This window comes from Lonchura striata, chromosome 2 (assembly GCF_046129695.1).
Source record: "Lonchura striata isolate bLonStr1 chromosome 2, bLonStr1.mat, whole genome shotgun sequence".
NCBI classification, from domain to species: domain Eukaryota; kingdom Metazoa; phylum Chordata; class Aves; order Passeriformes; family Estrildidae; genus Lonchura; species Lonchura striata.
Genome location: NC_134604.1, coordinates 86630677 through 86656623, shown reverse-complemented (window position 1 = coordinate 86656623; position 25947 = coordinate 86630677). Strand labels below are relative to the sequence as shown.

The window sequence follows — 25947 nt, the reverse complement described above, 5'->3', positions numbered from 1 at the left end:
CTACTGATAGTGGAAGGAGGAAGAAGAGAAGAGGTAAGAGATTTATGTATTGGAGGGACCATCTGTGGTGGACTAATAATGCATGTTAGCTGGAGTAAGGTTTTTAATCTACCATGCTTATGTTCATACTTCTTACTTCTGTAAAGCAGTTTAATAACATTTTGGAAACTCCCCAGAAGCCTTATTCAGGGGTCTCTGCCAGGAATGTTGTGATTATTATGTAACTGATGCATAGAGCTTCTATGGGATAGATTAGTGCTGGTTTAAGCACAGGGCTCAAATGGATTGAAAAAGGTTAAGGTGGATATGTTGAACCATTAATACATCTGGATTGGTTGTTTAAGCAGGCATTTTCTTTAGTGAAAATCCAGCATTTGTGTATTCTTCAATTGGCTAATCCCTAAAAAGAGCTCTAGAAGATAGTTGTCCAAAAGGCTGGAGTAGGAAAGGTAACACTTGGACCAAGTGTGTGCTATTTTTAGTTACAAGTTGGAGGAATAATGAATATTAGACATATTTTGAGAGTTGACAGAAAGGAATTGTAACTGTATCCTTTAAAAAAATTTTCCTCCTTCTCATATTGTTTGACTTAAAAAAAAAAAATATCTTGTGCTAGATTCACTATTGAAACATTGTGTTAGTGGTGACCCAAATCTTTTGGTGCCTGTGTGACGCCACTGCAAACATTTTCCAAAGCTAACACTTTTTTCCTTTTTTTTCTCCACCTCTGCTTACAAAATAAGTACTCTTTTTAAAACAATTGAGGAGATCAGAAAAGTTGTTGATTTTTAAGGTATTCTTTGTTCCTTGTAACAAAGGTATTCTTTGTTCCTTGCAACTCGAGACTAACCTGGTAAGGAAGGAGTGAGTTAACTGCTTCAGTACATCAGAAATTACATAGTAGGAGTTCTGTGTGGTTGCTAAACACTTTTTATATAAATTATTTTCTGTTGCTTCTGGGTATAAACTATTCTCCTGAACTCTGGTGAAAAGATAATCTAATTTTGTATTATGTTGATATAAAGCATTTTTTGATATAGTTTAACATTACATCTGCTTGAGTATTTTTTCCTGCCTTCTGCCATTCATATTGTGGGAAGCTCCTCTAAAGCAAGTAAAATATTCGCATTTTGAATTAGTGTTTTCAAAACCACAGTTTTCTGCTTTTTTTTTTTTTGCAAAATGTTTTTCTGAATTGTTGTTTGAAGAACTTGTAAGTTTTTTTCCAGAGTAAAACAATGCTTTGCACTCTTTCTGACCATGGCATCGTATTTATCAGTTAAAGTTCTTCTTCTCACTGTAGTTGCTGACACTAAACAGGAATATTTCTGGTTTTAATTTTATAGATCCCTCAGCTGATGAATTAAGACGGTTGATGATGTTACATGGAGGCCAATATCATGTGTACTATTCCAGATCAAAAACAACTCACATTATTGCCACCAATCTTCCAAATGCCAAAATAAAAGAATTGAAAGGAGAAAAAGTAGTTCGGCCAGAGTGGATCGTGGAAAGGTAAGTTTATGTCTACTGTGTTTGGAGATTTTCCCTTTTGGGGGGAAAAGAAACCAAGAAAAATCTGGGGAGAAAAAAACTTCAAGATTGCATTTTGAGATTATGGTTTAGCTTAAAAATTAAGTCACAGAACAACTGGGTAGAAATACTACTGTTACACTGAAGATTTGCTTCTTGGGGATCGTTCTCTAGGAAGCTTCACCAAGAACATTCAGAAAGTCTCAAGCATATTAGGAAACTGAACGTTATCCTGTTAATTCCATTTATTATCTAACCAGTTAATCAGACTTCATCTTAGGATGTTAAATAACTACTATGTGATTGTTTTATATCTCCTGTCACGTGATTTGCATAAGTTTCATGTCATCTGTATATAAAGGAGGATGTTAATTGAAAGTGTTCTCCATCTAAACATTTATTGTGTTGTGACTTCATAAGAAAATAATAAAAACTAAATGAAAAAAAAAAAGTATGCATTTTATTTACAAAATATCTATGTTCTTTGGTTTCTCCATGCACTGGAATATATAGAATCCACTGAAGTTGTCCTTGATAAAGACAATAGCCAAGCTCAAAGCAGTTAATGTGGCTTGCATCTCTCTTCTTCCATCTGAGGAATTCACAGGAAATAGAATAGGCAGGAATATGTTCTAGAAATTATCCCGCCAGTGTCATGCCATTCTTAAGTAGCCTCTTTCTTAGATAACCAGTAGAAACAAGCAAGGAGCTGTTCTGCAATGCATGTGTGAAATCTTATTTTCAATTTGCTGGTATTCAGTCCTTTGTAATCAGCTGTTTCATATCATGTATCTTTATCGTCAATTTTTAAACTTTAGTTAGACATTTTAAGTTACTCAGTTTGAAAAAGACTTCAGATAGATTTCCCCCCCCCCCCCCCCAGCAGTTTTAAGGCTTCACCCCTCTGTTTGAGGACTTAGAAAACTGATGGCAAGTGTGGTTTTATTTGGAAGATGTGACTGTTTTTAATTGGTGCCGCTAGAGCTTGCTATTATTTTGACCAGATTTGAAAGATCAATTTGTATACATTCAGCAGAGACTTGATACAATCTGATATGTCAGATCTCCTAAAATTTTTATTCTGGTTTCAGGTTCTGCATTGCGGCTCTGGAAGGTTATACTGTAAAATAAGTCAGAAGAACCAAGTATAGACAGATACATGAGTTTGAGCACAAGGAAATGGGGGAATTCACTGTCTCAACAGAACAGGGTACACACCACATCTAGAATAGAAGCTAATTTCACAACCACCTTTCTTTTTGTTTCTCTTCTCAATAGTATTAAAGAATACTCAGTGATTAAATAATCCTTCTCTGTATATGGAATACCAAATTATGTTCTCAGTACATCAGTATGTGAAAATTAGTGTAGTAGATGTAGAGTTTCCAGTTTCATAGAATTGAAAGAGACCTTAAAGATCATCTACTTCCAACCTCCTTGCCATGGATTAGGTCACCTTCCACTAGACCTTGGATGAAGTTGCTGAAAGCCTCATCCATTCAGGGATGGAGCATCCACAGCTTTTTGGAGCAATCTGTTGCAGTGCCTCGTGATCCTCACAGTAAAGTCTTTCTAATACCTGATAAAAACCTACCCTGTGTCAGCTTCAAGCCATTCCCCCTTGTCCTGTCACTACACACTCCTGCAAAGCACCTCTCTGCAGTTCTCTTGTATGCAATATGATAGGTTTGCAATTTTTTTAATTTGGTTAAGAATCTACCCTAAAATGTTGCTGTCACAAACTGCTGGTAAAAGTGTTGTCAGATCTTTGGTCTTGTCACCCAAGGTTGCAAAATTAGGAAGTTTTTTGTCTGTGGAGCTTTGATTTGTTTCTTATGTGCATCTATTATGATTTAGTCCTTAATTACATAATCACATGCTATCTTTTTTCACTATGGCACCTGCCACATTCTCTGCAAAGAAAAGATTGAGTTCAGGATGCAGACTGCTAATACAGTGACATGGCTTTTCCTTTTGTCTCCTGTTTGTTACTTATTGCATGTGACTTGAATTCTTTGCTGGTAATGAAATGAATAATTAATTCCCGTCTTTTATTGGTGCTTATCACTGTAGCATCTGTCCGCTTTCCAAAGATTAATGAATGTAACATAGCACCATTACAATGACTGTTATTTAATTTAATTTTTTTTAGAGCCACCTAAAGGATATTGAGGTAAAGCATCAGAAATTTTCATAATTTGGAATATGCCATGGAAATTCTGCAGAGTTACTTGCATAAGGATAGTAAGGCATATGTAGAACTTTATTGCTGCATTAAAAGCTTTGAATATTCTGAGCTATGGTCTAGAGTCAGACTCTTATAAACCTGTTGTTAAGTGGAAGTAGCTCTAGAATTTTGCTTTAGTTAGCATCCCATAGAGATCTTCTCTAACAGCAGTTGCAAAATCCTGTGTTGCAGGGTAATAGTGTGGTTGCTGTAGTGACAAAATTATTCTTTCTGCATGTCCCTTATTGTGTGTTTTTGCTACCTCTCCATGTTTGCAACAAATGAAGAGAATTACAGGCAAGCCTCCTTTCTAAGTCAGTATTCCTTTATTTGAAAAATACACAATTACTTTATTTGAAAATACATTCATTTATTTGAAAAATGCACCGTTACACCATACTACCATTATGTAACATGTAAAGATTGTTGTGTAGTGAAAGCCAAATTCAGATGATCTGAGAGCTTGACTTTCAAAATTGAATATTCTTTTAACATTCTTTGACGTTTATAATCACTTTTCAGAGACTGAGGATAATTAACATGAGGTACCAGTATTTGTGGATTCCTTATTTTGATTTTCAAATTAGGTGAATATTTCTCCTAAAGACCTGTCTTAATCTAATACAAATATGAAGAAAATAGTTTAAAATAATAAGAAAAAAATGCTATTCTGGTATGACACATAGTTTTCTGATGAGGATTGCAAATGCAAAGGAGAGGAGTAGATATCATTTGACTACGGTAATGCTTTTGACACAGTCCCGTGTTGCATTACTGAAGACAAATTGGGGAGGTATGAATTGGATAGTGGGCTGCTGGCTGAGGGATGCAAGTACTGGCCCAACTGCCTTGGTCACCATAGTGGTCAGCAGTTCGGAGTCAAACTAGCAAATACCCACAACGGGCACTTCTGAACGGTTCATACTGGGACAGATAAAGTTTATGTCTTCACTAACAACATGGACATTGGTGATACAGTGGAAAGTAGCTTCAGCAAGTTTGTGGATGATTTAGAAGGCAACAGCTGAGATACTGGAGAGAAGGTCTGTCCTTTGGAGAGCATCAACAGACTGTAGGAATGGGATGGCAGAAACTTGGTGAAATTCAACAAAGCAAAATGCAGAGCCCTGGACGCAAGACAGAATTAGTTCCATGCAACCAGAGAGGCTAGGGACTCCCAGGCTGGGACACACCCTTGTAATCCACCAGGACCCTCAAGTCTTACCCTAAAAGATAACCATGAAGCTGCAGTTGTGCTCTTGTGGAGATAAAGGCTAACAGTAACTGGTTGCATTGGCAAGACCACAGTCCAGATCAAGGCAAGTTATTCTTCCAGTTTGATCAATACTTCTGAAGTTAAATCTGAAGTTGTGTGTCAACTTTTCAGTAAGAGAAGTTACTAACAGCTGCGGTGTTCAGTTCAGAGGAGTACCACCAATAGGAGCATGTGATACATAACAAGAGACTGAGGAAAGGAAGCTGGTTCTTCTCTGCTTGGAGAGAGGACTAGGATGGGGTCTAATTGTTGTCTTTCATTACCTGTATGGAGGTTACAGAGGGTGTGGAGCCAGATTTTTCTTCAAGATGTACAGCAAGAAGACAAGAGGCAATAGTCACAAGTAGCAGCAAAGAAAATTTCAACTATAAGAAAGAGATTTTTCACAGTTAAAAGAGAGTAAGCAATGAAACAGGTGCCTAGAGAGGGTTATAGAATTTTTGCATTTGGAGATACTCAAAATTTAGGTGGACTTTTTGTCCTGGACAACCTGATATGACTTTAAAACGTAACGTTTTGATCAGTGTTTGGGCTAGAGACTTCCAGAAGTCCTTTTCAATGTAATTTTTTTTTGTGATTTTGAATTCTGTGACACCGGGAAGGTGAAATGGGTTAAGATGTTGAATGGTGCATCTAAACTAGTATTCCTATTGCTGCATGTTGGAAAAAAACAACTGTTTGTTTATCTAGTAATGCAGCTACTCCAGTAGTTAAAACCATGACATCATAAACAAGTTCTTAAATAAATGTAAGTTTGTTTATTCATCTTGAAATTGTAGCAATTACTCTGAAATATTACCAAGTTGGTTCTGCACCTATGTTCACATGGCCTTTGGAGAAACAGTCAAGTCAGGCATTTTAAAACTCAGTTGCTGCATTACCATTTTGTGTACAAGAAAGCTTTGGAACTCTCCCAGGGGTATTTTTAATTCTGTTTGGCAATGTTTAATGCAAATAATCTTCCCTATGAATGATACATATTCATGTATCAAACAATATTTAATTGATACATTTTTGGGGCTGTTTTGCTATTCCATTTCCATAGAAACCTTACCAGGTATATGTATATGCTTAACTAGTTTTAATTTATCTAATTGGGGAATGTGATCTCCTGCTATATTGTCTCTAATTGCAGCCAGAAAGCTCCCAAGGGCTTTTGTTTTACTGTCCAGCTCCCTTGACAGTAGTACAGATTGGAGCAAGAGAAAGCATTCAGGTGCTGAAAAACAATAAAGCACAAAGCTAAATTATCTTTAAAATCTGACTCCAGTTCTGTCTTCAAAACTAAATGCTAATACTAATCTGCTTTGATATGGGGGAGGTTCCTCTGCTGGAAGAAGTCCCAGCATCTCTGAGCCAGTGTCCAGTATGAAGAATTGTATACAGAGAAGAGGTGAAGTGTACGCTTGGAAGGCTGTTACTGCTTCTGCCAACAACAGGTGTTGAGGTGGAGAGATTAAATCATCCTCTGGTGTATTTTTGAGACTATTTCACTTCCAAGTGTGTGGCTTCCCTAAGGAATTTAGCAGTTACTCAAGTATAATTGCAGTTTCAGTGGAAAATGAAGAGGGAGATAGACTGGAACACAGTAGGAATAACTGGAATGATTGCTGTAGATACTTATGAAAGGTCTGTTTGGAAATTATTCTTCTGTTTCACTTGCCTCAGTGAATGTTTTACAAGAAGAGGTAATTAGTCTCGTGGAATGGAAAAAGTAGTTAATTTTTAACACTGAACCACATCCTAGCTGACCTCTTTCAAATTCTACCCCAATTTGTTCCATGTTAAAGAGCTCAGTGAATATTGTTCAGGTAGAACAACCTGGACCACTAACCAAATGTTTTCTGACTGTTTTGTTTAAATTAAATATTTGAGGTTTATGTGTGTCAGTTGGAAAGAGAACTGGATTTAGACTACTGACCAACACATCTTTGCAAATACCGTTTGTTGCACCAGTTGCCACAGCACAAATTACTTTTCAGTTAGTCCAGTTAAGGTGAGAAGGGGGTTGTGGAATGCACTACATGTACAAATAAGGGAGTTCTTTTAGCAGAGAACGTTGGTTTTTTTTTTTTTTTTAATTTGTTAAGCAGTAACATGGTTTTTCTTTTTTTTTTTTTTCAGCATTAAAGCTGGACGTCTCCTTTCACACATTCCATATCAGCTTTACACCAAGCAGTCAGGCTTTCAGAAAGGTCTCAACTTTAACAGCATACACAAACCTGAAGATGCTGTGCCAGGTCCAAGCAATATAGCTAAAGATCTCAACAGGGTGTAAGTATTTCTGATTTTGTAATGCAGATGCTCATCATTCACCCATAATGAGTTTGCATTTGTAAATAGCATTTTTAAAGCTCATTTCAGCATTGTAAGAGGCAAGCTTTTGAGGAGCTGAAATTTAAAAGTAAGGTATAGCTGTATAAATAGTTGAGGAAAAAGATCACCAAGCCTTGTCTCTAGTCTTTGGACCACAGTTTGTTTGATAATATGACCTAGGAGTCCTAGGATGTAATATATCTGTGGGACCAACAGGCATGCATTAAAGGATTCTGATAGGTGACACTGAAAAGTGAGGCTTTATTTCAAAAATAAAAAGCTGCTGACTACTTTTGCTAAAGGTGCCTAGGAATGAATATAAATGCATTCTAGTTATTAATCGCTTTTTTTAGCCTCTTAAAAAAAAAAAAAGGAAGTCACAACATACATTATGTATGCTAACACCAAGGTTTAAGTCATGCTTGAGAGAGAAGATGGATTGAAAAATGAAATTACAATATAAAAAAGTATTCTAAGAGACCTAAGACCTTAACTGGCAGAGGAATTGGAATTTGGAAAGAAACATTCCACTTGAGCGTCTATAGATTTTTTTCTTTTTTATTAAGAAGGTTCCTCATCTTTTTCAGAAATACACATTTGTTCTTTATAGGCAATAATAATAATATTATAGAATTTTTTAGTTTGGAAAAGAAAGCTGGATGTCATCTGGTTTAATACTACTACTCAAGCAGGGCCAAGGATATTGTGCAAGATACTATACTTCCTGATTTGTACTGGTGATCTGAGTTCTTCCAGTCTGCTGATTTTTTTACAATCCAGTCGTGCATAATGCTGAGGAGACTTCACCACATGACTGGGATTTGTCTGGAAAATAAAACCAGTCTCACAAAATTACTATCATAAGCAGTATTTCATACCCATATTTTAAACAATCACATCTTACTATTGTGTTGTTAAAGATTTTTTAAATGAGAATATTCAGACTTCCCAGCATGTCAGTGTAGTCTGAAAAACATGACTTCAAAAGCCTGCCTATCCACTAAGTATGTGCCACTTAATATACCATTTTCAACCACACAACTCTTCAAAAATACTATGTTTACTGCAGTTTATGTTTGGATAATCTTAACCAAATTGTTTTCATGCTTAATTGAGTTTCTGGTTTCAGTGGTGTACTGAATAGCTAATTTTTTCCCACATTTTTTTGTGTACTTAAATTACTAGCTTTGGGAGCTGGGAGTGATAGTTGGGTTTGTTGTTCTTTTTTTCCAGCAGATCAAGAGTGTATAGAACTCATGAAACACTTCGGTTTTCATTTCCAGTGTTAATTTTTTGAATGGAAGTTTTGTCTTTGTGCTAGTGTGCTTGTGACAGAATATTTTGGTTTATGTGCTTAAAAGCTGAAAATCAGTTTGTGGTTTTTATCAAAGCTAAGTGATTTCTAGAGCTTGAACAGATTTTTCATTACAAAAAACCAAAATGACTCTAACGGTAATCTAAAATAATTCCCCAAAAAGTAGTTCTCTGTGTATACATTCTCTTTTCTTTCTGTTTGTTTATAACTAATTAAGGAAAATCACATCTCCTGATAAAAGGACAGCTCCTTCTGATGATTTGCATACTCCTGCAACATTCATGCTGTGTGTGGCAGTACAGTTCTGTTAACAAACAAATAATTACTGTAGTTCAGTGGGAGACAGCCTGCCGGATTAAAGGCCTTGGAAATAGCTTTTCTAATGTGAGCATGGTCACTCCCATATATACTCCTAGTTAATATTACATGAAATCTGTAAAATCTTTGGTAGGGCATTATATTTTGTGCTATTGAGAGAATGTGGCTCAGAATTTGAGATAACTGTCTTGGGAACGTAAGTGAAGTATAAATTGAGAACAGTTAAGAAGGAAATGCTTGAAATTACATGTAAATGTGCCTTTGTTTCTAAAAGATATGGTATTTAATTATTATATGTTTCAGAAATCATATTAAAAAGTATGAAATGGAAAATGAAATCACACCCAATGGAATAAACAGCTGGAATGAGGAAGAGGAAGAAGAAAGTGACTATTTTGGATTTACAGAGCTGGAGGAGATTCTTCCCATACGGAAACAAAATGGGATTCAATCTCATAAAGACAGCACTACCCTTTTTAATGGACACACACACACTTCTACCAGTGCCTTAAAGACACAGGATTGCTTGGTGCCCTCCGGCAATGGTGTTGCAGGCAGGTTATCTCCAGGCCCTGTGCAGGAGGAAGGGAAGACTGACAAAGGCATGGTTGACTTTAGAGACTGCACAATGCAGCAGTTGCAGCAAAGCAACAAAAATACAGACTTTTCCTGGAGTCCACACAGGACTATGAGTAACTCATCCTCATCTTCATTTTTGCACAGTAATGCTAAAATAAATGGTGCTCACCACTCAACTGTTCAGGGGCCTTCAAGCACAAAAAGCACTTCTGGACCTGCTCCTAGCAAGGCAGCTTCCTTACCTGTGTCCAAACCTTCAGATTGTAGTTTTATTTCTGACTTTTATTCACGTTCAAGACTGCATCATATATCAACATGGAAGTGTGAACTGACAGAGTTTGTCAACAGTCTGCAGAGAAAAAACAGCGGTGTCTTTCCAGGAAGGGAAAAAATTAAAAAATGGAAAACAGGCAGGTCTGCACTTAAAACTGACACAGGTAGATACTTGTTTAAGAAGGTCTATGTTAAGAAGATGCCTTGTATCTTTGTACATTAAATGTTCAAATGAGACTACATAGTTTAGTATTGAGTATTCATATTATAGTCAGACTATCTGGAAAAACTTGATGACTTTGGTGCAGTGAACACTAATGGATGCAAGTGCTTTTGGCTTTGTTGGGGTTTTTTAACTTAAAATGTTACTTAATGTGATACTCTGGTCTATATTCAACTCTTCATTGTAGAAATAGTATTTCTGACTTTACCAAGATACCTGGATTGATAAGGGAGAAAAATACTATGTATATCTGAATACACAAATCTGTAGTTGCTGTGTGAAAATCTGGAGCGGGGGGGGGAAGAGAAGAAAAACCCTTACTGTTCAGCATGAGCATTTAAAATATGAGTAATATTTAGATGTGAGTTAAAATCTAAATTTTTTTTGTTAGTTAGAGTTTTATATAGCTCTGCGTCTGTTAAAGTGGGTAGTAGTGTCATAAAGAGACTTTTGAACCTGGCTTCAAGAGAAATATTTAATGTCATTGCAACAAGGGCCAAAGTGAAAAGATGTAGAATTAATTAGAGTCAAAGTGTTACAGATAAAATATTTTGCATCTTTAGAATCTCTTGTTTACAGTCTTATTAAATTAAAAGGTTAGCTCTGTACCATTAAAGAGATTCTGACTCCTGTGCTGTAAAATTGCTCACTTGTAATCATATGAAAATATGCTTGAGAAATTGCCACATCAAAAAAATTGTTAGATAATAAATTTACTTATTCTGTGTTTGTGTTAGGACACCCCAGTTATCAAACATGTTAGCTTATGGACTGCTTAATGTGTATTTTTTTAAATCAGAATGTGGTATAAGCTAATACATTTTTATTTTCTCTTTGATTTGGCCTAGAGTATTCAAATAGTTAATGCCTGTGATTTAGTTGGCAAGTAGCAGCTCCTTTACTTGATCGCTTGATTTGTAAATACGTCATTATAAGACAGGCCTTATTTTTCAAATAATGAGTTCAAAATGTAAATTATTAAAATGAAGAGGATATTTTTCTGATTATTCAGTAATTAACTCAGAGGTTAAGTGAAACAGTTCATTTGATGTATTGAAGTATTTTTTCACTGTTACGCTTTATGCATTGTTCAAGTTAAATTTTTTTGTTAGATATTGCCATCTTTAGTAGATCAGCTACATAGAAATGCAGACTTGAACTTGTAGAAAGCACTTCTAGTATTTTAGGCATGTACGATTTTCAGTGAGGAATCACCTTGCTCATCTTCGCTGAATGTTTGCATGCATCTAAGTACAGCAGTGACAAAATCCAGTTGCATGGGACTTTCAAAACTAATTGTGGTGTGTTTAATGAAGAATAATGGTAGCTCGTAGTGCAGCTAAACTTACATTTTTATCTTGCGAAGCAGTCTTCTGATGAATAAAAAGGAGCAAAATTCTCTTCTGATTCAGTGTTAACACAGCACAAGTAAGATCAAGTTCCAACAATATGCATTAGTCTCCTTGGATTCGGGGAACCTTGTTAGGGTAAAAGGTGTTAATTATAAGAAAATAAAAACCAAAAACTCTTAAGTTAATTCATTGTTTAGGCTGTTTGTCTACTGCTTATGTTTATCTTTCTCAGAGTAAATACCTTCTTGGTGAGAGGAAACAAAAATATTTATGGTTTAGAGGTGGTAAAAACTAGATAATAGACCTTGATGACTACTATGAGTAGTACCAAAGTGTATAAATTAGGGTTCAAGTTTTCTATTGGTGTATCTTCATACTAGGTAATGTGTCTGTTGCGAGCTCAGCCAAGCCACAGAGCTGTATAATGCACGTGGATATGGATTGCTTCTTTGTGTCTGTGGCTATCCGAAATAGACCAGATCTCAAAGGTGAGTATTTTAAGTCTATGTGCTACAGTTTACTTAGTTAAGCCTTTAAAAAAACCAAACCTGTGCAATTATAAAATTAATTTGGCGTATTATCCTTTTTTTTGCATCTGCAGTAGTTAGGCCATGCAACTTTCGTATTCCTGTTTATTTTCTCACAATCCAAAAGCAAGTGGAAGAGAGAACTGGAATTCTCCTTGCTATGTCCTTTCAATATCTAAAGTAAGAAGAGAGAAGTTAAATCTGTAGTAATTATTCTCTGTGACATTGTACATAAACTTACTCAGATTTCAATCTACCATATTAGAAATTGGAAATCAAATTCCAGTTATATTAAAAGTGGGGTATGGACATTGTCTATTAAAAGAAAAACAGATAAATTAAACAAAATGGGATAGCCTAATATTCTTCCTGAAGTAGTTTAAGAAGCTTTGCTTAACTAGAAAAGTGGAAAGGTTGTGGTTGAGAATTAATTGTCTCTACCTGATGCATATTTTTCAAGAGAAGTTTTGCTTCTCCTTTCCTTTCCTCTCCAAGCTATTACACATGAGCTATTATAAGAGCTGGAGAATTCAGAAACAATTTGGTTGGCATTTTAGAAGTCTGAGTTGCATGATCATCCTTAAGACCTATGAGAGTTAGTGGAACACCTTAGCAAATTTTGGTGGGTTTGTTTTCTCCAAGTGTACCATTCAGAAGTGGAGATCCTAGTTCTGTGCAAACACTGAACTTCAGGGATGCACAAGTTTGAAGACTTGTTGCAGTGGTGACCATCTCACTCTCCCAGCTCTCACAGACCCTGGGAAAAGAGTAAGATGCATATATGGTTCCATTGCTCTCTTCTGTCCAAAGGCAGGAGCAGCTGTATCAAAGATTCTTCTGCTATGTTTGGTTCTTTAAAACTTGATTTCCTGCAAGTTTCAAATTCCATTACTGGAACATAAAGAATGTAGGCCTTTCCTGCAAAAACTTTTTCTGTTCCACAGAAGTTTGCCAGACTTTTCAGTGCATAAATTAGCTTTCTTTGGAAGCAGCATGGAGGTGTTGATATTGCAGAAAAGTCAAAAGTTTACTAAAAATTTTGGTTTTCACAGTTAAACTAAGTGGAACTAAGTGTTTTGGCATGTGTATATTTTTCTGATATACTTAAGCTAATAAACATGTTGAAGTATTTAAAATCAATCCAGTGTTTGCTGTATCTTAAACTAATGAATCATTAGGTCATTGGTGAAATTTCACAGCTTCCATTTATATTTTTTATTAAAGACAAACTAGTATTAACTGTCTTTTCACTTGTGAAAAACTTTTCTTCTTTACATGTGACTACAATTAAGACAGGTTCGTTGTCACAATTCCAAGGCCGTTTCGTAGCTGTTCCATCTTTAGTGCCTTGAGAGCATCTAAGCTTGAAAGAAATTATAAAAAGTAAATTAAAAAACCTTATGATCTTATCCTAATTGTGCTGTTATTAAAATGTAAGCTATTACAGGTATTGACCTATAAGTATATGCATTTTTTCTCCACAGGAAAGCCAGTAGCTGTTACTAGTAACAGAGGTACAGGGAAGGCACTGCTGCGCCCTGGTGCAAACCCCCAGCTTGAACAGCAATATTACCAGAAAAAGCTATTGAATGGCAAAGCAGGTACAGATAAGTCTGTCTGTATGTATGTTTTTAACTGTTGCTATGGAAGATTTTTTCTTTAAAATTATTCAGAAAGTGTACCATGGATAAATTTATTTCTTTCATGTGGGAGATTTCAGAAAAGAAATACCTTTGGACAACAGAGTGCTCTGTGGCCTCAGTAATAGCAGGACACTGTGGCTTCTTGTCAGTTAGTTAGTTAGTCTACCCACACTTTGCTCAGTGTGGTAAATTATTTTAGAATAATTTCAGGTTTTACTCACTTTCTTGAGGTTGAGTGTAAGATAGAATGTTAGTAGTTATTTCAAATGAAAAATAAATACAGGTTGTCTAGGATCACTTTTTTCTCAGAAAGTCAAGTATAGATAAGGTAAAAAATTTTAAAAGTCTACTTCAGAGGTTTTTTTTCTGTAAAAGTAGTAACAACAGCCCATGGCCAGTGAGAAACTGATTGTTTGAAGTTGGCTTTTGAGTTGCATATGTAGAATATCTCTGTACAATGGCTTAATTTGGGTGGTTCATAGAGCATTTTAGGTCTCTGGAAAGTCTGTGCCATTTTAATGAATTGTTAGTTTAATATTTTGTTTTTTGAAAACCAGGTTGTGTGTTGTAGTTTGAGAATTCCATACTTGCCTGCAATAATTTAGAAATATGTTACTTTCTATGTCCTCAAGTAGTAGTGTACTAATATAAACCAAAGTTTTATTAATAAGTTTTATTATACTGCCTGAACTTTATTTAGTATGAGAAAGTATATTGCTGAATATTGGCAACTTAAGTGGCCAGTAACAGTCCTGTGTAATCATCTAGAAGTGTAGTTCTTGCTACAAAGTTGGTAAAAAGTGCATATGCAAGGGGTAGCTGCTATTTAAGTTTGATTTAGACGTGAAAATTTAATTTCTCCTTTGCTCTTTTGTCTAGGCAGTTTTTACCAAATTTGTGATACTAAGTACTGTTGTTATAAAGTTTACACCTCAGTTTTTTATTTTGGTGAGACAAGATGGGGCAAAAGACAGGCTGTTCTTCCATGGTTGTTTATGAAACATTAGTTCTTTGGAAATTGGCAGGTTGTTGGGGGTTTTTGAAGACATTTACTGAACCAAGGTATTACTGGAACTGATGCCATTTCATTTGTCTTTTTTGCTGTTGTTTAAGAACACTTCAAAACTGAGGTAGAATATATGTTTGTGGAATCCACAAGCTTTTAAGGACTTTTCAGTATGCTCTAGACAGAGATAGCTGTGGTCTTTATGGAGTTGGATTTTCTGTAGTAGAGCTTGTGTATGAAGTATTTATTGGTAGTTCAGTTTATGCAGTGACTTGTTAACTTTTATTAGGGCCTTAGACTGGATAAGGATGTGACTATACAACTGAGTGGTTTGGAGAGTTAGGTGATTGAATTACAGTTTAGCTGATACGTAGCATGTTCTTTTGATTGACAAATTCACTAGTATCTCTTCTGCTGTATTTATTGCTTAAGTGTACAGCAGCTTTCAACCTCATTTGTATAACAAGCTCAGTTTCTTACTGTGGCAGATTTTTCTGTATATCACACGTTCATTTCTTTAACTTCAGCATTCAGTCTCAACTGGCTTGCATGCAGGCAAGCAGCTACCTCTCTTTCTTTCTTGACACTTAGGCTTGATTGTGTAGCCTGTTGTTTTGGTGAAAGGATTTTTTCCAAACACTCTTTTTATAGTCTCAGTTTCATTAGCTACCGTTCATAATATTTTTGAGTCTCTGTTTATTTTATCTCCATGTGTAATTGTTTTGCCAGTTAAAAAAACCCAAACCTGTTGTTTCTGCTTGCATTTTTTCATGGTTTGTCTTCTTTTTGGGGTAAAGAAATTATAGTTAGTTATGGCCTGAGATGTAAAGGTGGAATTACTAATTAGGCTTCTCAGACATGACAGTATCTTAGAAAGTGACACACTTCACAGCATGTATTTAATTGTGCCATGCCAGAGGGAAATACAGTAGCAGTAGGCACAAGTATTACATGCAAGAATGCTTTTACAAAAATGTCAGAAGTACGGAATAGTGAATTAGACTGTTAAAACAGACACAATGGGGACATGTTATATAAATTAAATAGAAAGGTCGTTGGGAGGAGCTTAGAATATGAATATATTTTTACATCCATGCTTCAACATGGAACCCACTTCAATTTTTGGTGCTTCATACTTCCCAGGCTGTTCTCTGATATTGCCTTCTCCAGATCTTGCTTATTTGAAAAAAGGTTCCAAATTACAAACCAACCACGGAAACAGAGCACCTCGCCCCCTCAAAAAAAACCCTAACAAAAATATAACCAAAAAAGCCACCCAAACACAAAACCCCAAACCCTTGTGAATCACTTTTGACCAAATACTGAAAATACTGAATTCTGCTGCTTCATTTACTTCTTTTTTTTTAATTACTTCTTTAGTGATACTAGTTCCTGACTTTGATCTGCATTGCTAGACAAGTATCTAGTGTCAACAGAATCTTCAGTCTTTTATGAAACACTTTCTTTTTCTTGTATTGATTCATCTAAAAATGCATAACTTTTAAATTTAAAAACTTGATACCATTCTCACCCTAAGTCCCCAAATTGGAGATAGGCTTTCTAGATAGTAGAAGTTACTTCTCTACATACATGCCATCTTTAACATCCATGTTCTAAAGATAAAAGATTAACATATGTTAATCAGGATTCATAGTTTGGGGTCTCTTCCATGGCCAGGATGCCCAAGATGTGAATGTTTTCTAGACTTCCTTTCCCTCAACCCTAGAATCTCCCTTTTCATTCTAAAGAGCAGCAGATTTTAACCATCATATTAGTCACAGATTTATTCTCAGCGATTTCTTTTTCACAGACTTGGGTCCTGGCCTCTGATTTCTCCATCCGTTGCTCCACATTCACCATGTGCCTGTCTAGTTTCCCAGCTTTTGAGGAGAGGTTCTCTACCTTGCCTTCCATTGAGGACAATGTGTTCTGCATTGCCCTGAATTTCACATGAAGTGACTCCATCAGCTCATGGGGGGATCTGCTCAGCTGCGATGTGGAAAAAGCCGACGAATCCAGTGAAGATAGACAAGATGACAGCATCATCTCAGGCCAGGGCACAGGAAGGCATGGACTAAAGAAGTTGTTCTTGTCATTCTTATCTTTATTTGGGGCATAATTTTGCTCTAATTTTCAATTGCAGACATCTTAGGTAACTTACTGAGCTCATCATAAACTAAAATATTTAAGAAATTTAAAAGTGCACAAATTTAGCAGAAATTCTGAATAAAAGCAGTTTTCCACCTGAGTTAGGCTCTCCCCCTGATATCTCCACTCACTCATTACACCACTTTGTCTGGTTTGGTAGCTACTCATATGTGCACATAGCACCAGGTTTCTTTTCAGTCAGATTGTCGGTGTGTAAGTTGTTAGTACTGTGGAATATAGTTAGGCATTGTGGCACTCTAATGAACTCCCATTTATGGTATTATGAAGGTGTATGGTATTAAATAGACTACAGTAATGAAAAAGAACTGCGTAGTGGATTTCATTTTAAATAAATAGAAGCATTTTATCTGTATGATACCTCATTGTTTGATTCTGATGGGAGTTGGGCAGGCATAGTAGTTTCTGTGTCTAGTGATTTTTTTCAAGCTGATTCATATTTAGAGTATAGCACATATTTCAAGGTTTACATACTGTGAAAACCCAAGTAGAATGAGAAATCTTTTGCTTATTTCCATTATTCAGTGTCATGGAATTCTGTCTATTACCTAGTACTCAGTGGGCCTGAAGGATCCTTTAAAATTTATTTAAGACTATGTAGTAAAGTTTTATAGAATTAGGGAAGGTCTGTCTCATTTTAAATCTGAGGTTGTGGTACTTGTAATTGCATCATTTCGATCCAAGATAAGTTTGCGGTGATATTTGAAAGAAATTGACATATCCTAATAAGGGAATTATTAGTAAGTAAAAGCAGAAGATATTTCAGTTTCTATTCCCATAAGAGCGTTAAAGAAAATAAAAGTTTCTAGCTAGTGTTTTTTATCTCAACTAATTGGCATTCTGGTTTTCACTTCTTAAAATTCACTTAGTGGTATCTAGTCTATTAGAAAAATAGTTTTAAGTACAATATGAAGTGGATTTATATTCTATATGAAATTTCAGTATTCTGATATCAGGGTGCATTTTATAAAAAGGAATATAGCTAAGTGTCTTCCTGTTTAGTTGAGCAGTTGTTAAATAATTTTTATTGTCTTGTATTTGTTGGCAGGATGTGGTTCTAACAGTTAGCCATGTGTGTTTGATCATTTTTATGGTCAGTTAAGCTAAGATCATTCTTATTTTACAGTATGGTATATGTAGACACCAATGAGCTGCTGTCTAGGGATTTTTCTATTAATATTGTTCTCAATAGTATGTACAGACCTATCCAGAAAGATATTACTGGGGAAAGGGTCTGGGTTTTTTTCTGGACCACAATATGAATCAATATTATTAAGAACATCTTCGTCCAAAGAGATAACAGTATAGAAATTGTATAAGATAAAATCCATTATTTTTATTCTATTTGCATTCATTCTGTTGAACTATAAGGAAGAATAACGTAGACAACTTTTATTTTTTTAAGCAGAAATTAGAGTACCTGATCAGTTGGACTCATCAGTCTGGGAGAATACGGATTCCACACATGTGAATGGAGCCAACTTCAATCTCACTGTTCTGTCCATGGCTGAAATAGCTTCTTGTAGTTATGAAGCCAGGTAGGTCAAAGTTACCTAGAAGTTTGCTTGAAAGTCCCATGCAGATAGGCATAAGGTGCCAAAAATAGTGGTTATTAGTGTCTTTGAATTTATCTATAGAAGAAGTTTCTGTTCAAAATTTGTAATTATATAGGTTGTTTGAATTTAACAGAAACTCCTCCCTGTGGATGCTGCTGCTTTGTAGATGCTGCTCAGTAGCTCTCAAACCAGCCTAGGTATAACTTGAAATAAAGCCTCTGAAGAAAAACCTTGTGCCTTTCTTTCACTGTGATATTCTTGAATTCATGTTATCATCCTGTCTTTGTATCAAAGTTGCAGTAGAATTAATTCTACATTCTGAAGGTTTTATTTCAAACCAAAAGTGTAACCATTAAAACCATTTTTTGCAGAGACTTTGCTGACTATCTCCAATGACCTAACTTACAAAGGTTTAGAATATGAAACAACTTTTATAAATATAAGCAGAGTGTTCAAAATACAGAGGGTTTTCCCTGACGGAAATAATACTCCAGAAGTTACTTCTTGGTTGTAAGCTTTCTTAAGCTTGCTAGGATAGACAGACTTCTATTTGTATCTCAGAAAGACTTAATTTATTAGCAGGAGCCTAATTATGTAAGCTTGCACCTTGGAATATAACATCTCGCTACCTTAGTCACTGTAGTATACGTGTGGTTTTAATTTGAAACAGAAAATAGCAAGTATGCTTTCTGGAATCTTTGTCTTTAGCATTTTCCTGAAGGGAGATTTCTCATGCTGCATGGCTTAATAATAATACACAGCTTGTTCAGATATTCTAGTTGCAGTTATTATTTTTAACCTGTTAAATTTCTGTCTTCTATTGACTGAATTCTAATTGCCATTTTTGTGGGAAAAGACAAATAATTAAATAGAAAGTACTCCCAGTTAATTTATGGAAAAGTTTGCACTGCGTTTACTTGGGGTTTATTTTATTATTTAATTTTAGACAAGTTGGCATAAAGAATGGAATGTTTTTTGGCCAAGCAAAAAAGTTATGTCCAAATCTTCAAGCAGTTTCATATGATTTTGATGCATACAAAGAAGTTGCACGGACAGTATATGAAATACTAGCAAGGTAATGTGCTGTTTGTTGGCATAATCTTCATGGTAAGGTTATCAAGCATATTTTGTTTGCCGCTACTGAGTGCTATTATTAATTTTGTATTTTCATCTCCCACTCTTCAACTTCAGTGAAGCTATTCCTGTTTGAGGTTTTCCTTTGTAGTATTTTTGTTACTTTAAGCACCATCCTTCTTGGCATTCTTTTATCCTGAAGCCAAATGCTGTAAACAGTCTACATCTTACTTCCAAATGAATCACTGTTAAGTTTTTTTACTGTGAGAAGCAGATCCCTGCTTAGAAGGTTGATCCTTCCAAGAGATGTTTTTTGAGTAATTTAAGAACAGGTTATTAGAGTAACATCTATCAGAAACTACTTTCTGGTTTAAAATGCACTTGAAATAAAACAAAAAATTTGTTATTGTCAGTGAAAAACAAGTATTCAACTTCCTCTCTAGCTGTTCCTTTAAAATCAAAATGCATGTTGAAATTAGTATTACATTATATTACTGTAATTTACTGTTTTAGCACTTTTAATATCTAAGTGATGTGTAATACAAAATAGGCAGGGAAATGCCACCACAAAAGGAAGACTTTATTTGCTACGTATTTGTTTTAACAGATGGTGAGCTGTTGCTGGTGTTTCACCTCCTTTACTTTGTGTTGATAGCTATACTCATAACATCGAAGCAGTCAGTTGTGATGAAGCACTAGTAGATATCACTGAAATCCTTACAGAGACCAGACTGACTCCTGATGAATTTGCAAACGCTATCCGCACTGAAATCAAAGACCAAACTAAATGCACAGCTTCTGTTGGTATGGGTAAGTAACTGCATTTCTGTTTATAAGCATTGACTGCTTTTGCTCATGTATCAAAGCTGAGTTTGCTAAAACTCCTCAGTGTTTTTGGAATATGTTATCATTTACATTAAATTAGTGTGACTAAAAATGCAATAAAATTTTCATAACTGGAAAGTTTTAAGCAAAAATGTATAAAATTTCCAAATCGGAGATCACAGGATGTTCTTCTGAATTGGAAGAGACTAGCAAGGATCATCAAGTCCAACTCTTAAGTCAACAGCCTGTCCGGCTATAATTTCTCCTTTATCTGAACACTATGCTAAAATTCCATTCTTACATTCATATTTTTATGAAATGCTTCCAGTAAATTGTTTCCAGTAAATAGAAAAAGAAGCACAGATTGTGTTCCTTAATGGAAATAGCATTAGGAGTTTATAGGCTGACATGATTTTGCATAGTTATTAGAAGGTATTGAGGGCAAAGATTTGTGTGATTTGTAGTACGTATTGTATATTAAATCACACATCTGAAAATACTTCCTTGATTTGTTTCGTCTTGGCTGGTTCCTTTCTCCTTTCTTTTTGTTCCTAATTAGTATTAGAGTTGAGTATCTGTACATACCTGTACTGAGTGTATATAAATGTGTGAAATCCACTTGTGAGACAAGCTGAAATTCATGACTCCAAGGAGAATTCTTCCCTTATTAACTTTGCAATTGCAGTTAGCACTACATTTTAACTGCTGTTAAGGCAAATAAGTGCTGGCTGGTAATTTGAAGGAGACATTGCAAATATAGATGAATAGATTTCATTAAATTCTTGGTAAAAGTTAAAGAATTTGACTGTATTTTCTGCATTTTTTCCTTGAATGTTAAACTATGGCATTCTACTTGAGAATTGACAGAAGTTACAACAGACAACAGACATGCTTTAATTTGTTGTTTTTATAGGTTCCAATATTCTGCTGGCCAGAATGGCAACTCGTAAAGCAAAACCAGATGGACAGTATCACTTGAAACCTGAAGAAGTGGATGATTTTATCAGAGGGCAACTTGTTACCAGTCTTCCAGGTATTCCTATCTTTTAGAGGGTATTTTGCCTCCTATTAAACCAGTTTCAGCTACAAATTTGCTTTCTAGATCAAACAGGATTGGCTGCTGTTATTCCCTGTTTATGATCCAAAATGTGATAGACAGTAAAGACATATGGCATCCACCTGTATGAAAACATATTAATATTAAATATTTAAATATTAATAGAATATTAAAAGGTTTGTAACATAAAGCATTTTCTGGCATGTAACTCTATATTGTTATTTAGTACACATAGACAGTGTACCATGACACAGGCATAGTGCAAAAAGTGCTGAGTAAGCACTCATTTATGTTTTCAGTGATCAACTGACCTCAGTCTGCATGTATACACATATATTTAGTGTTAGATATTAAAAAATAGTATCTATCTGTTGAAGATAAAACAAGAGGGAGGGACAGTAAAATACAGGCAGCCGTAGACACTGAAATAGAAGACTGGCAGAAATAGCATCCATAGACAGGTGCAGGTTTGCCAGAAATTCTTGTTACGTAACCCTTAGTGGCCAAACACTATTTACAGCACTGTTGTGCTGTAATTTATCTTTGGCATTACTTACAGGAGATATTTTTCCTCCAGACTATTACTTATATAGTACTGTGCTTTGACTTTAACATTTTAAAGTTTTCAGAATTCACTTGCATGTTCATAGCAAAAGCATTTTAGTATTTGTGTTAATAATACCCTCTCAACAGAGAAACAGATTATCAATAATAGAATCTGATTACCTAAGATTTCCAATTTTTGCTGACTTTGGTAGTGTGAGGTCATAGGATTAATATTTTCTGGAAGTAACAGGCCATCTCTCCAAAACCCAGAAATATACTTCAGTTTATCACACTTCCATATGTGCCGTTGCCATGGATACCTACAATTTCCAGTGCTTGGTAATTCAAAGCACAAGTGATACAGGTATGCTATCACTTCTACCTGAAATATTATTTTTCTGCCTAGGAAGCAGTGCAACAATGGTCAAAATATTTGGTGGTTTTCATTTAGATTAGATCACTTGTACATGAGGGGAAAACATATTACTTGTTGGACACTCATTTTGGACTGAGTTTGGACTGAGTTGTTGGGGGGATTCAGAATGATATAATCGTAACAGGCAGACAATTTCCAAGCGGGATTCATTCATATTTTACCCAAAAATAAACAAACATTCTGTAGTGTGACATCTTAAACTAAATATGTGAAACAGATTAAAGATACACTGGTGATGACAGCAAAAGTTTTCATTCAAACCGTTTTATGGAGCAGAATTTATTTTATATATATTTATTTGTTAATTTGATATGACTTAATATAGGTTTAAAAATAAAAATTTTATGTAATCAGAACCTAACTGGCTTTGAATTGTATAAGGTTAACAGAACTAATTGCTTTGTTGTTAGGAGTTGGCAGGACAATGGAATCTAAGCTGGCTTCTTTGGGAATTAAAACCTGTGGAGATCTGCAGTGTGCTTCAATGTCAAAACTACAAAAAGAATTTGGTCCAAAAACAGGACAAATGCTCTATAGATTTTGTCGTGGTTTGGATGACCGACCTGTTCGTACAGAAAAAGAAAGAAAATCTGTTTCAGCAGAAATCAACTATGGCATAAGGTTTACACAGGTAAATTAAACTTGCTTCTTTTTTGCAGTGACTTCTTTCACCTGTAGAAAAATCTTCTCATATCCTGATTATTTTCACTTACACTTTGATCTGTTAGTGCACCATCTTAGCGATGAAATAGAAATGGGGAAAATGAAGAAATAGGAGACCAAACAAGAGAGAAGAGACTGCAAAAGTATTGTGCTGAAAAGGAGCTTGCACAAAATTAGCTGGCTATTCTGTATTTGTTACACAAGTCTGGTACAGAAAAAGAGAAGTGCAGTAGGTTTGTCAGCACCTAGCATTCTCTTTCATTTAAATGCTGATTATTAGAAGATGCTAGTGCCTGGCCTATCACCAGCTGCTCCCATGCAGCATTTTTATTAGATTTTTTTACAAATATTTTTTGTTTGGGGGGAGCATTATTATCAAAATTGTATTTAAAAAGTAACTCAGCAGTTTTTTGAGATCTTGAGTATTTATAGAAATGATAGGGGAAAAAGGGAGTTTGAAGAGACCTTATGGTGTTGTGTAGTCCAGACCTTTACTCAAAGCAGGGGAAGTTAATAAATCAGACCAGTTGCTCAGCACTTTATGTAGTCTGGCACTGGTAATCTCCAGGAACAAAGACTGCAAACTTCCTTGAGCAACATGTTCCACTGCTTGACTTTCCTCATGGTGAAAAAGATTTTAAGTCCTATGCTCTTCATCTTCTAGATTTCTGCTTAGACTTGGAATTCCGTGCTGGAGTTTCTAAATACATTTTTTAAAGACGTCTTTCAGCATTAGGACAGGAATCTGCCATCTTGCCTAAATTAAGTGAACTACAGTGAAAGCAAACCACTTGAAGTTAAATGAGACAATTGCTTATGAGTCAGCTTGCTCTTTTCAGTTTACACAACCTGGATTGTATTAACCCTTAATGATTTACTTTCAGTATTTGAAAACTAGCAATTATCTAAACATGTTGGTTTTCCCCTTCAGCCGAAGGAAGCAGAAGCTTTCCTTCTGAGCCTCTCAGAAGAAATCCAGCGTAGACTTGAAGCCGCTGGTATGAAGGGTAAGCGATTGACCCTTAAAATTATGGTCAGAAAGGCTGGAGCACCAGTAGAGCCTGCAAAATATGGAGGTCATGGAATCTGTGATAATATTGCCAGGTAAGTACTAGGCATGAACACACTTCTGCAGGATCTAAAATTTATAGGAAGACAGGACAGAAATTTCAAAGTGCTTGGTATTTCTTTGTCTGTGTATAAAACTTGCACCAAAATAAGTAGAGTATTATTATCAAAACTCCTATTACTTTGTTACTTCTACTCTTTGTTCCTTATTGAGAAACTGGATGATGTTTACTAAATATTTTTTTAATCTGATTATTATTTATGTACTTGCATACTAAAAACACAGGGATATAATCTAGGCCTAGAGTATCATATGCTGTTTCGTACAAGATTGTCGTGGAACCTGCATACACATATATTCTTCAGGCATACACTTGTTTATCAAAGCAGTTGTTCTTCAGTACAGGATGATCCTGGCTTTTGACAGACAATAGGTCTTTCTACTTTTCCTTCTGTCTCAGGTGGTTGTAACAGACTAATCCCTCCTGAACTGGAGGTCGTTTGGTGGGTGTTGCTTCTGACAGAAGAGGTGGTGGAGTTCACAGATCACAGAATATGCTGAGTTGGAAGGAACTCACAGGGATTATCAAGTCCAGGTGCTGGCCCTGCATAGCACCATCCACATGCCCAGGAATTGTTTCAGTGGGTTAGAGTTAGGTAGTAAGACTTGGATGCATAGAGCCCATCATGCTTGTGATACATAGAATTCAGCTCTAATAAAAGCTGAAACAACAAAATTCATGTTTCACTATGAGAAGCTCATCACTTTTTAGAATTGGTATATATACCAAGAAGAAAATCCCTTTTGTCTTCTGGCTATCCTGAATGCTTTGAGCTGAAGATTTATTCTTAGCAGCCTAAGAACACATCTTAGTATTGAGGTAGAGCTTTATTCCACCTTTATTTTAACTATTGTCAGAGTGCTTTTTCCTGAACAGATGAGTGCTTTGGACCCCTTTTCTGTGGTCAGGCATGCTTGTGTGTACACATGCCCTGAAATTTCCCTAATTCATAAAGTCTTCAGTAAGGTCAGGGGGGCACCCAGGAGTGAAAAATTGTTCACACATCACTAAAGCAGTTCAGATGCCAGGATTTTGTTTGGTGTTGTCTCTGTGCTTCTGGCTTCCAGTGACCTTGTCAACCCCAGTCAATCCAGGTTATGCTGTAGGTGTTCTAGTTCTGTCTTTGTTAGAGCATTTGTATTCAGCCCAGTAAAAAGCTTTTTAGCTGTGGAAGGGTAAAATCCAGAAGTTGAATCCAAACAAATGGATTAGAACCTCAGTGTGGTGTTCCCTCAAGTGACCAGTTTCTCTCTTCAGTTTAAGATTTTCTCTAGCTATAGCTCATGACCCATTTCTTGCCCCTTTGCCTCACAGGTGAATGGCTTGCTACGCTTTCTCATCCTACAGGTCAAGATCCCCTAGGATGATAACCGTAGTACTACAAAGGATTCAGACTTGCCAACATGCTTAAAATCAAACTCAGTTTTTGAGATTAAATGGTATTTTTACTGCATCTCTGAAACCCAGTTATGATAGTTCAGCACAAACCTTTTTGAAATATCTTTCTGAAATGTTGTGTACCTTTAGTGATACTGATCCTGATTCTTAAAAATACTAACATGTAAAGCTTAAGGAGATCTTCATGTGGTTCACAGTCTGAGGGTTGTTTTCATATTGGCAGAACTAGACCTTTCCAAAGAGCACTTGGATGTTCATGGTGGTTTCTGACATATTCAGAAGCAGAGTAACACCATCAAAGTGTTTAGTAACTTGTCAGGATGGCACCCTGTCAAAACACCAAACTTAATTTTGTTGATAGAGCCCACCCAATCAGAGCTAAAACTGCATCAGTTATTCAGTGAGAAACTTTACATCACTCATGTGCATTTGATGAGCCACTTGAAATTTTGTCAAAGGTTAGACAATTAGAGAATCCAGAGCTATCCAAGCACTTCTGTTGCCCTGC

General features: G+C 35.7%; 1 protein-coding gene across 5 annotated transcripts in view; it reads left to right on the top strand.

The window, feature by feature from the left end:
• Positions 1-25947, top strand: part of REV1 (REV1 DNA directed polymerase) — a 55157-nt gene that overhangs the window by 15839 nt on the left and 13371 nt on the right. For 2 of the 5 annotated variants that reach the window (XM_021546719.2, XM_021546718.3), the window contains exons 4-14: positions 1347-1515; positions 7161-7310; positions 9289-10001; positions 11793-11900; positions 13424-13540; positions 18160-18292; positions 19257-19385; positions 20040-20194; positions 21123-21242; positions 22659-22879; positions 23843-24015. In XM_021546719.2, the coding sequence (XP_021402394.1) occupies positions 1347-1515; positions 7161-7310; positions 9289-10001; positions 11793-11900; positions 13424-13540; positions 18160-18292; positions 19257-19385; positions 20040-20194; positions 21123-21242; positions 22659-22879; positions 23843-24015 (2188 nt within the window). Of the gene's footprint in view, positions 1-1346; positions 1516-7160; positions 7311-9288; positions 10002-11792; positions 11901-13423; positions 13541-16430; positions 16741-18159; positions 18293-19256; positions 19386-20039; positions 20195-21122; positions 21243-22658; positions 22880-23842; positions 24016-25947 lie in introns of those variants that run through there. The other 3 variants (XM_021546720.3, XM_021546721.3, XM_021546722.3) reach the window with 3 other exon arrangements.